At 42.1% G+C, this 13,954-nt stretch overlaps 1 protein-coding gene across 3 annotated transcripts in view; it reads right to left on the reverse strand.

The window, feature by feature from the left end:
- LOC146789843 (SEC14-like protein 5) overlaps nucleotides 1-13,954 on the reverse strand; it is a 1,062,444-nt gene that overhangs the window by 821,014 nt on the left and 227,476 nt on the right. For all 3 annotated transcript variants that reach the window (XM_085632205.1, XM_085632206.1, XM_085632207.1), the window contains one exon: nucleotides 13,460-13,609. In XM_085632205.1, coding sequence (XP_085488331.1) covers nucleotides 13,460-13,609 — 150 coding nt within the window. The remainder of the gene's footprint in view (nucleotides 1-13,459; nucleotides 13,610-13,954) is intronic.

A 13,954-nucleotide genomic window follows, 5' to 3' on the forward strand; every position in this document is an offset into this window, starting at 1 on the left:
CTGCATTTTTTACTATTTTGTAAAATGTACCAGAATCGGAGGGCCCGCTTCCTGAAACCTATGCTTATTGCCCAGAACATCCGAACGCACAGAAAAGCTCTGAACTTTTTGGTCTCACTAGGTAGCCTGCATGTGTGTTATAATGTTGCACTATTTATAACTAATGCTGTTAAAATTGTGAAATCACACTGTAATCGCTTAAGGTGATGTACCAAAAGGTCCTGGAAGGGGGAATTTTGACATGCTCATATTATTGTTTGCAGTACCCACCTATCATATTATCTGTACATCTTATTCTAAATATATTTTAAATACTTGTCTTATTTAATATTTTATATATATATTATGGATTTATCAATGTATGTTTATATCAAATGTGTGATTTTATCTATGTACTTTTATGCTGTAACACTGCTGTCTATGTACTATATCTGGTCCCAATATTGTCTTTACCACGTAAGACTCTTGTCAGGCAGGACCTTCTTTGTCACTTGTCAGAGGGACACATACCACCCCCACTTTATTCATGTTCCAAGTTCTTAATGATCAAGGAAAATGAGTGCTCTCTGGAGTCTCTTGAAAAGCTGCTGTGTTACCAGGGCTGGTATCCGCATAACAGCCAGTCTCTGAGAGGTGAGGGGACATCACCTGAAGGGTAGACTATCCAGGAGGAGAAGACCAGCATGTTCTCAGCGTGAGAAAGACCCAGAAGGGAACAAAGACTGGTGTCTAACTATGTTGTGAAGAGTATAATGGTTTCTTGAGCAATTTTCAGAGTGAACTGAATTAAGAGTTTCAACTAAAGAGCAACATTGCTTTGTCCGGCATCCATGCCATGTGCTAAGAGACTGGTGCACCACTGCCTGACGATCGGGCTGCCACTGAAGAGGAGCCATGGTTGCAACAGATGTAAAAACCCTGATTCGTACTGGGAAGCTCCAACTACTGAAGATGAACACGCCCTGGAGCTCCGTGCTGGGAGCTGCAACTGCTGAAAAGAAGCTTCCATCTGTTTCTAATCTTGAAGACTGTACCTTCCAAAGATGATCATCCTCTATACTGGCCTGCTTCACTAATCCCCAGCCCTTGTGCAAAGTGAAACTGCCTTCATGGTCCCGCCTCATCAAAGACTCTGCTGGAAATACAGGGTGGTAGAATGCATCCATCAATACCACAAGTGCCTCATCTTCACCAAGCTGATAAAACGGGGTCTAGTGAGAAGACCAAGAGACTGAACACACAGGCAAATCTGCAGTTTACAACAGTAGACTTTGATCATCTTAACTTGTAGTGGCACTGTTGAACTGATATGTGCAATAGTTAAGTAATCAATTATTCTGCCCAAGCCTCATTTGAGTGACCGTAGACACTTGGAGAACTTCTTGAGGTGGGAGACGGGATCTTATTGGATGTAGTGCTTCATTGAGATTTGTAGATGAAATTACAACCCAGTGACTGTATTCATATTTGAATCGCGCATTATTCCATTTTTCTGTGAGATTAAAGTACTTTTGATTTACTAAGATAAACACAGGGCAGGACAATATGTTATCGTTTCTGTTGGTTGATTGGTAAGTTCTGAGCTCTTGTGCTCTGAGAGTTTTCTCTCCGAAATAAGATTGAAGTACAATATCTATCAAAATTGAATAGGACTTGCATGTGGATATCAATGTTTCTTAATGTTCCTATAAGCTGAGTATTTTGTGGTTACGATTATTAGTTATCACATTGAAAGATAAATATTTTGAAGTGTTGGTTTCTACTTTCGAAGTTTATCTGTTTGAGAACTAGTTATTATACAGCTTTATCTATGAATGCCCTATCAACTATTTTGATACTTACAAAGTCCTCCCTCAAGAAGTCAAGTTGAATATGCTGTACAAATTGGCTAATATTTGGACATGAGTCACTATAGTATCAACCTTTATTCAGAATGTAGCTTCAATGTTCTGTCACCTAATATTGACTGCCATAATAGGGGAAAGGTAACTGGCAACTAAGTGGGAAGCTGAGTTAGTCATTGTGTGATTTGAAAACAATGTAAATGGTTTAGGACGAGGCTACTTTGCTACGCATTGCATTGCGTGTATGTCTATACTCCACACAAGTCATAGCAAGGGTATTTTTAGTTACATAGTACAACTTTCTAATATGGAAGGCTTCCTGTTTTATAAATACATTGAAGAGGATTATTCTTTCTGTTCTCACACAGATGATCATGCATATGTCAGATTAGAGAATGATGGCACATATCTACAAGTTTGACTCAATCTCTTTTACACTTTTCTGCCACACTCCAGGTGTTAATGCTCCTTCAAGATTGTTGTCACTTTACTGGATACATAATAACTAATACTTTAATATAAAACAGACAACAAACTCACACCTACAAACCAAGCATAATCATCAAGAACATGAAATGTGTCTGGAAATGCAACTCTCTCTCTCCTAATATTCACTTAATGCTTAAGTTTGCAATGAACTAATTGTAGCACATTTCTGACTCTCCTGCAGGATGCCCAATGTTTCCCACATAGGTCACACAACATCAAAAATGCACAACAAACTACATTTTTAGGTGACAACCCGGAATTTTTTGATGCCATTTCAAGAGCAGGAAGCACTATACCAAACTTGCAATACAATTAGTACAATACTAGAGAAATGCTTCTTTTTTTTTTTGTCTAACTTTCCTATAGTCAGAAGCCAAGGATCACAGGTTAGATCAGTATGGACTGGTCAAAATATTTTTGTTGATTCCAGGGCAGGCAGCCCTCTCTATCTTTGCTCATTACCTCAGAGACTAATAGCAACATAGGAACCAGGAGGTGAGTGGGATAAGGAGGAAACATAATGGGACAAAGGGACACCATTGGCAGCTTTCTCCTCATCCACCAATGATAACTGGTTTAGGGAGGTTGGCTTAGAAAGCAGTATTTGCAGACTATCATGTTCGCCATGAACTAAATCAGCCTACTGCTCGTGGACCACCAACTTGTGCAGCATGCACCCAGGCTTAAATGCACTCCACCATTCATCACTATCAGTAAACCAAACATACTGAGCTTCCATATGTGGCAAACACAAGAGACCACAGTTTGGGGAACTGGACAGTCAAATGCCAAAATCCCCACAGGGATACAGCGTAAAAGTCATGTCTTCATTCAATATTAATCAACTGCTACTCGGACCATTCACCATATAACTTGGGTTCATGTGCCAGTAGACACTCTCACTCAGAATTGGTACAATGTGGGTCAGAGCCGATCTAAATATAAAAAGTAAAGGGTGGATCACTTGCAGAGGGCACATATTATTGTTCAGTTCACCAGTGGGTGGACGGACAGAAAGCCAGAATAACTGATAGGATAGGTTGGTGCAATATTTGCATGCCATGTAGAGGTCTTTCCTTCCATTAAGTTAGTTACACTTTCCTAATTGTGGGAGTGCAATGAAATAATCATACTCATTGACTCCCTCAACTTAAACCTCGCTTGATGATTATTCTGACAACATTTCAAATGTTTCTATAATTTCTGCAATACATTCTTCGTTATATCCACCAGTACCACAACACCGGAATAGAGATGAAAGAATCAATAAATTGTTGGTCTATGGGACGCAGAAAGTGGCCTGTTGAAAGACTACATGCATTTCATTGACATGCAGAAAATATAAGTGGTGCTGATACTCAGCCACAGCGAACCTGTGTAGTTAAACTTGTTGACTCTGTCATCTGAGTACTGGCTGTATAAATCAGTGCTTTAAAAAAAACGATAAAGTATTTGAAGGAAGGTGGAATCTGACTGCATGATTACCCCCACTTTTCGCCTGGTGTTTTGCTGGTTTTCGACTTCGTTTGACTGGGATACTGCTAATCAGGACCCCAGTCTATCTGCTTTCGCTCTAACACTGATTGCATGTACTTTGAGTGCACCACAGATTGGATTCTGGGGTACCCTTATAAGTCCCTAGTATATGGTATCCTATATACCCAGGGCATAGGTACCCCAAGGCCTCTCAGGGGCTGCAGCATGTATTATGCCACCCCTGGGAGACCCTTCAAAATGACACAACAGGTCTGCTACAGCAGCCTATGTAAGGTGGTGTATGCACCCCTTACTTACATATAAGTACCATATATCTATCCATGTCACTGCACATGTAAACCTATCAGTCACCCCTATAGCAGGTCTTATCAATCCTGAAGGCAGGGTGCTGGGTTTTATGTGAGAGGGTGCCCATGCATGAGAAGAGCCCCTCTGCAGCCTTCAGAACCTTTATTCGGGGGTTGTTTGTGATGCAGCCAAACCATATACTCTTAAGTGCATTATAACCTCGCGGTAAATGCTAACTTTGGAATGGCTGCACGGAAACATGTTGTGTTTGGTGTCAAACACGACATGTCGTGTTTGGTGTCAAACACCTTGGAATCATACCTACACACCAGTAACTGGTGTGGGAGGTTTGATTCCACCCTACTAGAGGAAGAAACAGGACTTCACCGGTACTAGCTTCACAGACCCTGCCATCACAAAATGGATGCTGCCAGCCACAGACACGAGTCTGCCCTACTGCTGCTGGACGAAACTCCGGCAGGGGAGGCCTGGACAATAGGTTTCCTGTCACAGGGAGGTGTGACCACCTCCCAGACAGGCTTTAGTGTATTGGGGCTGGGTGGGTGCACTGGGGACACATTTGGTGTCCCTGTGCATAGTCCAGCTCAAACCAGTTGCAGGGTCTACCAGCCCCTGCTCCGGCACCAAACTGGACACAGGATATTGGTGTAGCCACCCCTCTGTCCTGACCCTCCCATAGGTGGGTCCCCAGAGTTTGTCCCACCCCTTCCTTGGGTATGGGTATAAAGTAGTAACCCTGACTACAGGACTTTAGATTTACCTGGACGAAACTCTGCTACAGAATCCCAGAACTTCTACTATCTACATGACGTTGAATGACCGAAGAATCTCCCTTGGAGTAAAGGAGTTACTGCCCTGCAAGGCAGGCACCAAAGATGCATCTGTCTGGTTTGCAACTAAGCAGCTCCTGAAGGTCTCTGAAGACTTTGCAACTCAGGAGGTGGGTTTCCAAGCTTCCCCGAGGCCGATCCATGCTCTCAGCAACCCTGAGATCCAAAACCCTATTGGGGACCGTGCAACCCGAACCCCTGGACACCATGCACATTTGCAGCAGCATATGCTTCTTGGTGATCCCTGAGGCTGTGCTTTGGGCTACTTGTAGTCCAGACCCCGAGCCACCGTCATATACGCCTCTCTGTAGCTTAGCTAAGGTGATCCTTGCACCCCCACTGTCCCATAATAGCGTCTGTAATTCACTCTCCACTTTCTTAAAGAATTTATCTGGGACTGGTCACGGCGTGTTCTGCAGGATATATAGCATTCTGGGAAGGAACATCATTTTAAAAAGAACCACTCGTCCCACAAGAGAGATCGGCAGGGCCCTCCAGTGGGCTACATCACTTTTTAACCTGTCTAGTTGCGGTTGTAAGTTCTTTGTGAGAAAGTCGGCATCTGTTTTGGTAATTTGGATGCCCAAATATTTAAAGCTGTCCTTGACCTGCAGTTGGGCCCCTGCCCCTAGTAGTGGTGGGGGACCATCTGTCAACATACACAACAAGGACTTGTACCAATTAATCTGGTATCCAGAGTAACCACCAAATCTGTAAGAGCCGGCTCACCATGAATCTTGGCCATGTCGCTTACAAGAGAACATCGTCGGCATATAATGAGATATTCTCTTTAAATTGGTCCCCCACCTAAATACCGGATATCACAGGGTTCTCTCTCACCCAGGCTGCCAACAGTTCCAATGCTAGTGCAAATAACATCGGAGATAAAGGGCATCCCTGTCTAGTACCCTTATGGAGGGCAAAGGAGCGAGACACCGAACCATTCACTCGCACCCTGGTCAAGGGGGCTGTGTAAAGTAATTTAATCCAGGATTGGAATTAGGGGCTACACCCAAATCGCTTCAGAACTTCAAATAGATAGTGCCATTCTATGCTACTGAATGCCATACGGGCATCAAGGGATAGCAATGCCACTTCCTCCTCCGGATTAGTTTTCACTAGGTGCATCACCCCATACAAACATCTAAGATTGAGCCTAGTGCTCCTATGGGGGATAAAACCAGACTGGTCTGGGTGGATCAGGGTTGTGATTGGTTCCAGTAGTCGATTTACCAATACTTTAACAAGTATTTTAACTTCAATATTCAGCAGAGATATTGGTCGGTTTGAGCCACAGTGGTCAGCAGGCTTGCCCGGTTTCGGAACCACATTGATTGTTGCCATCCGCTGGTCCATCGGCAGTCGCCCCTGTGTTCTTGCTTCATTAAACATCCCCCGGAGGTACTGGTCCACCACACTCATTGTGCATTTGAAAAGCTCCACCGACAGCCCATTTGGCCCCGGTGCCTTCCCTGCCTGGAGATCTTGTATCGGCCCAATTATTTCCTCCATGGTAGTGACCTTGTCTATTTGTTCTTTATCGTCAGTGGACAATTTATGTAGTTGCATCTCGGCCAATAATTCGCTACAATCCACTGCCGTCCTTTCGGGTTGAGACGTGTATATTTTTTCATATTAGTCTGCGAACACTCACGCTATGTCTTCCCTGATGTTGTGCGTATGTCCACTTTCGTCATGCCCTTGGCAGGCTCAATTTTTTAAAATATATTTTTTCATTTTACCATGTTAATTTCCTAAACAATTAGAGTACAATGAAAGTATTGCATTCTGCATGTAACATACCATGTATTTATTGAACACTACAATGAATGTATGTAGTATGCTTTGTATTCTCTTGATGACGTGGGGTTTAAAGACCACACTTACTTCAATCAATGTTAATTCTCTTGACAGAGACCGCTCTTATCGAACCGCGTCGAGCTTAATAAACTCTTTTGCGACTTTAACCATCTGGAGTGCAAGACTTCTTCCCGGTGTGGACTGTTACATGCAGTTGCGGCCGGCATTGGCTCACAGGTGGAGGGGCAGGCGCAGGAGGTGGGGGGGCGGGTTTCATGCCGGGGTCAGGGTGCTGAGTATTGGGCAGGGGTTGGGTGGGAAATCGGAAATAAAAAATAAAAAAACTTACCTCGAGGCTGGGTCCTGCGTCTTCTTTGCTCTCCTGCCATGCTTCCATCCCAAACCAATCAAAATGCTGCAATTCAGCGTTGTGATTGGTCTGGGTGCCATGACACGGGTGGGCATCTTTTCCATTCAGGCTGTAATGCAACCTGCATGGAGAACAGGGTAGTGCGCTTGACTTGTTTGGGAGACCCGAGAGGGCCGACCAAACAGTCAATGCTCACTTTACGAGTGGGCAAACCACTCCTTCCCTGCCCTGCTCGGTGAGCAGAGCAGCCCCGCCCACCTGCCGCAAAGCCGCAGGACACAAAACATAAAATGACAATAACTCTAAGTTTTTGTCATTTTATATTTTTCACTGCTTAAAAGCAGTGGGGCAACGCTCCTCTGTCATGGCGGGGGAGCCGCCCCTGGTTACACGTATGGGACTTTGTAGGATATATATATATATATATATATATATATTACCTACTGGCGGTCGCCAGTAGGTAGTTATAGTTAGGACCCTGTTTCCATAGGAAAACCGCAACATTCTATTTGGAATAACTTTGGCGCCGGTCGACGAATCCTCGCGAAATTTTCAAAATAGGTGGGGCGCTACGCTCTGCTCCTACCCTGAAAGTCTCGGGGGGATTCGTAAAGCGGGGGCTGAGAAAAAAGGGGGGTCCCAAAACGCATTTTTCCCATGCATTTTTCCATAGGACCTTTAGACACAGCTACAGCCCGAACGGCTGAACAGACTTACTTGAAATTTGGCAGAGAGGTAGTCCTCAGGTCAAGGAAGTGCCTTTTGTAGGTCTGGTGTAAATCTGTTCAGTAGTCCCTGAGAAAATAGCATTTAAATAAATATATATATCTGTGGCAGCTTACGGTGCGCTTACCGTGCGCTTACGGTAAGCTTACCGTACGCGTACGGTGCCGTGCGCGAGCGCGATTCTGATTGGCTGTTAGATCTTAGTAAACATTTGAATCGGTCGAAACCAGGAAGCGGCGGCCGCCATTTTCTCTCTCGCACTCTGAGGGGGGGTGGAAAAAGAAAGGCAAAAAACATGTAAAGGGGCTGTTTAGACAGCTCCTAACCACCTAGCCTTGATGAAGGTATCCCCAAAGAACCCCCGAAGGCCAAAAAGTTAATTTTATTTTTTGTGAAAATTTCGCCGATTACGCTTACCGTACGCGTACGGTAAAAAATGTTTTTTAAAAAAAAATTAACCATACTCTCCCCACCCCGTGTGCAAATGGTGCCCGAAGGGCATCATTTGGGCATGGCACACAGACATCAAAGAAAAGTTAAAAGATTACCTTTCACAACGAACGGAACGAACTGCGTTAAGTGGGCGCGCACGCCACGTATGGCGTAAAGTAACTTAGCATTTAAAAAAACGTACAAATTCACTGAAAAAACCATAGGTTTCACACACGTTATAGTTAGGAATTAGCATTTAAAAAACCTTGCAAATTCACTGAAAAAACCATAGGTTTCACACATGTTATAGTTAGCTGGACATTTTACTGATAAAAAACCATTGAAATTCCCCCGTTATAGTTAGTGCAGGCAACTATAACTCACGCGACCGCAATCCTCTGCTGATGACATATGTGTCTTTATGAAAAAAAAATATTTGTAATATATGTATAGCTAAAATTTAATGGAAGAAGACATGGGCAAATAAGTGTCTAAATACAGTATTAGCATCAGCAGAGGATTGCGGTCGCGTGAGTTATAGTTGCCTGCACTAACTATAACGGGGGAATTTCAATGGTTTTTTATCAGTAAAATGTCCAGCTAACTATAACATGTGTGAAACCTATGGTTTTTTCAGTGAATTTGCAAGGTTTTTTAAATGCTAATTCCTAACTATAACGTGTGTGAAACCTATGGTTTTTTCAGTGAATATATATATATATATATATATATATATATATATATATATATATATATATATATATATATATATATATATATATATATATATATATATCAATGTATGGGACTTTGTATGAGATATATATATATATATATATCAACTTCCTGCATACACCTCCTTGATGGATAGTAATGATCACGGACCACAGTTTGAGTGCATGAGTTCTTTATTGAAGTTTGTCCGCCACAACGTCCGCCATAACGCGTTTCAGTGGTTGCCGGCCTTGATCACATGACAGCGCTGTGCTCTAGAATCAGCTCTTTTAAAGTGGCAAGTGCATTATAGTCAACATACTCAGAATGCACTTGGCAGGTCATAGTAATTGCATAAATACTGAATTTGGTGCATTTTGCACAAGACCCAAGAGCATACTTGACATTTATAAAATATAAATATACAAGATAATTTGTTAAAATTGCTACAAATTAAAGTGCAATACCATTCTTGTCTTGTTTATCCATATTCAACTGACATTTGGTGCAAATAACAAATAGTAAATAAGGTGACTATGAGCAAGCAAATCCATCCCAAGCCTGGGTTTGCTAATAAAGTGCATAATGCGTAAAAGTGCTTATTTCCAAAAAATATATCTATAGCAGAAGCAGAGTATGATTCGTTCACTCCACAAATCAACAATGTATACCAATTTTTTTTCAGAATCTCATATACAGTTTTTCATAAAGTGCATAGAATAAATTCATATTCAGGTTTATAATAACTAAAGTGCAATATTTCCAGATAAAACCAGTTCATGTAAAATTCATTACAGTACTGCACAGGTTAAAAAACCTGCAATGTATTGTCAATAAATGTGCGATCAGACGATCACCTGTTACTACTCTCATCTGTATCCCAATATCTAAATATGGTCATAGGTAGGTATGAAGATCTTCACTCGTATTTAAACCTCCCAGAATTTTTGTATCTAAATCTAAAATATACTGTGTTTCCAATCTCCTGAGTTTTTCCTCTTGATTTCCTCCTCTTTTACGTGTGAAGACAGCATCTATTGAAAAGTATTTTAAGTGCTTAAGATCACTATTGTGGATTTCCCTAAAATGTTTTGCTACAGGGTAGCTAGAATCTTGGTTAACTATAGCCCTGGTGTGTTGAAGTATTCTTTTGTGCGCTTGCAATTTGGTGCTTCCTACATACTGTAGTCCACATGTACATTCCAGTGTGTAGATGACATGGTCGGTTTTACAAGTGAGATGTTTGTCAATTGTCTGCACTTTGTGACTGAATGGTGTTTGATGTTTGGTTTTGTTGATACCATATCTACAGGCTAGGCAAGTCGCACACTTTAAAAAAACCTTCCTTGCCATGAGCCAGGTCCTTGCTTGTATATCTTCTGGACTACTCTACACTAGGGCATTACTCATGGATGCTGTCTTTTTGTGGGAGATGGATGGTGTTTTCAGCAGGAGGTGGCCATCACTTGATCATCTAAAATGATAGGCCAATTGTGTTTTCTAATGCCTCTTAGCTGTTTCTCTTGTTTTGTGTATGTTAAAATCAGTCTGGTAGGTACATTTTCCTGGTTGGTTTGTTTGTCCTTGTCCAAGCTCGCCTCTTTTGTATTACTCACTAGTAGATCAGACCTGGCCCGCAATATAGATTTGGCAATGGCGGCATCTATAGTTTTCACTTGATAGCCCCTTGCTAAGAATCTCTTTGCTTTCTTGTTGTTTCATGGCCAGATCTGCCTCATCACTAAATATCCTCCTTATCCATAACATTTCGCCGTAAGGAATGCTCTGTATTAAATGTGCAGGATGTGAACTTGTGGCATGCAATACAGAGTTCCCTGCGGTTTCTATACGATGTAAGGTAGTTGTGGTCTTATTATTAAAAATGTGAACTTGGACAATTAAAAAGGTAACCATCTCAGGGCTAATAGTTGCTGTAAAATTCAAATTGATGTTATTTACATTAATCTGTGAAACAATCTCCAATGCACTTTGTTCTGACCCATTCTAGAATACAAATAAATTGTCAATAAATCTGAGCCAGGTTACCACATTGTCTTGGAATATGTGGCCATATTGCTTTTTGGCGACCAGCTCCTCCCACAAGCCCCTATGTAAACAGGCATAGCTGGGAGAGAAGCTGGCCCCCTTTGACACACCTCAAACCTGTTGGAAAATCTGGATCTTGAACATCAATAGATTATTTTCTAGACAGACAAAAGCATACTGATCAGCATTTTACTGAGCTATGCAAATGTCAATGGTCGATTGTTGAGAAAATGTTCCAATGCCCTGATGCCATCATTGTGCCTGATACTCGTGTACAACAATTTAACATCAAGAGCCATCAGGATATATCCAGTGCGCCATTCCATATCTTGGATTTTTGGTAGAAAGTCACTGGTATCCTGTACATATGATTGGAGGTTTTTTCCATAGTCCTGCAAAAAGTGGTCTAAATACCTGAACATGTTTTCAAAAGGGCCATCACACGCCTATATGATAGGCCTGCCTGGTGGTTTCTGCAAGTTCTAATGTACTTTAGGAATACAATAAATAACTGGCATGGTTGGATATTCTTTCTTTAAAAATGTGTATTCCTCTAAACTCAGCAGACCAGCACTTTTCCACGCTAAAAGTTTGGCACAAAATTCATCATTGGTACTTCTCACTTTTTGTATTGAGCTTTTCCTGTAGCACTCGAGCTCATTAAGTTGGGATAGAGCCTCTTCCATGTAATCCTTGAGTGGCCAAGGGATGATATTGCCTCCTTTATCTGAGTTCCTGACCACCACTTGCTTCTCGTTTTGGAGTTTCTTGATTAGTTGATGATATCGCCTTTCCTGATTTGTACACATTCTTTTGGTTTTATGGAGAATAACATTCAGCTTTCTGATTTGAGCTACCACCTGCTCATTAACAACATCCAAAGAGTCCTGAGGCATAATTGGATTACATTTGGATTTAGTTTTAAACGGGGTATCAGGTTTTGCAAACATTTCATATAATGGTGCACTTGAGATACTTGTTTGTGTCTGTTGTGTTCTTTCCTGATCTCCACCAGTTTGGGTTGCATTTTCATCTTGTAAATCTTGGAGATCTTGGAGCAGAGCAAGGTCTCCCACTGTTAGATCCAATGTATTTGAGGATGGGATCCTTCCTATCTTGATGTGGGTGCACTGTGGTGTTTTTTGAATTAAGTGATATTTTTTCAACTTTAATTTCCATATAAACTTATACACATCAGTTCTAGTTTGCGTGCAATTAAAGTTGCTTTCAGGACAATAAGACAATCCCAGTGCAAGCAGTTGTAATTCGGCTGCATTTAAATCAACTTGTGCCAGATTGATTATGGTGTTGGCGCTATGATTAGCGCTTTTATAGTTGGTTCTCTATTACTTGCGTTTCCAGCGCCCGTGCACTGGCTTCTTGTTTCCTCCGCTTGAGGGCTTGCTTTTCTCCTTTCCTGTCTTCTTTTATTGCTACGTTCTTTCCTGGTTTTCTGTTTCTCTGGCGTAGGGTTTCTCTTCACTTTGACGTAAACAATCTAATTCCTCCACCCAGGACAGTTTAACTTTGCTTTGAATTGATTTTGTGGCACTTGTTTCCAGTTCAGATTCTCTTTCTAGCGCTGAACTGAGGTCTGATGCTGATGTAATTGCATCACGGCCTTGATTGTGTCCTATCTGATGTGCCATTTCCGTACGTTTGCTACCATGCATTCCTTAGTGAATCTTATGTGCGCGAATACGTCAATATCTGGCCGTTTGTGTAATCCGCTTTGTCGCATGGGAATTTGTACAATTTCCTTGCCTTAATTTTGTCCTCCTCCTTGCGTAGTCTCCCCATCATCTCCTTGCGTAATTTCTGCAGCAGCTGGGTGTCCCCTAGCTTCTTGATTTCCTCGTTGAGGTTATCTATTTTGCTTTGTCGTTCCAGTATGTCACTTTCAGCGTATTTTACTAAAATCTGAACTAGTTAGCGTGACAACTCCAAATTGCACTCTGCCCGCTCCGCCATCATTTGAGGATTCGCTGTTTCTTAGCTGGGGGCTATCATTATCCTCAGACCCCCTGGGAACCTGCCCATCTCTAGATATTGCTGGAGGGATATATACTCCCACCACTTAGACTGCTCTTGCTTCATTAACTTTTCCAGTATTCGAAATGTTTCTTTAATACTGCTGGGATTATCACCAGTTACACCACTGGCCTGTTCTATTTGATTTGTAGGAGAGTTTTGCAACATCTCCTCTGCAGCTGCTTCACCATCGCGCAGCGTGTCAGCAGACATTTCTCCTCTAATTCCTATTAGTCCAATAAGCCCATGAATTGTTAATTTAGATGCGGCGGGCTTTGTTACACATATATAAAGGCATGCACAGTAAAGAAATTTATTGTATCTGATATTTGTGTGTAGCAAGCCTTCAAACTACATCTCCAAATGCTCACCATCTTTATCAGGCGAGGGGCTTCCACATTCAACTTACAGCTCCGCTCAACAATGTGGATCGACTCATCTTCACTTCGGTACTCCTGGAGGATTTCACTGCCAAGGAAGACGGGGATCAGCGGGCAAGTAGGAAAGCGCTTCTCGTAAGCCTACAAGATGGAGGGAAATGGAAAAAAGAGAAGAAGAGAATTAGTATAAATGTTCTCTTCAAAGGAAAGATAATATCTGAAAGAAAGCATCTCTGCCAGCTGTCTCCAGAATGGGATACACAGTTTATCGATCTGCAACAATGCAAATTATCATGAGCCATCAGTGCTGCTGAGTGGCAGCATCACGGTCTTCTTCCTACCCTCAACTACGCCATAAAAGAGTCACCCGTCCAAACTGTACCGTCTGAGGTCACAAAACTGCATCACAACAGGCCATTGATCTCATGACACTGCAGTATCAGGATCAGTGGCCTCGCACTCCACTGCGGCATCCAGATTCACTAT

This window comes from Triturus cristatus, chromosome 10, assembly GCF_964204655.1.
Source record: "Triturus cristatus chromosome 10, aTriCri1.1, whole genome shotgun sequence".
Classification (NCBI taxonomy): Eukaryota; Metazoa; Chordata; class Amphibia; order Caudata; family Salamandridae; genus Triturus; species Triturus cristatus.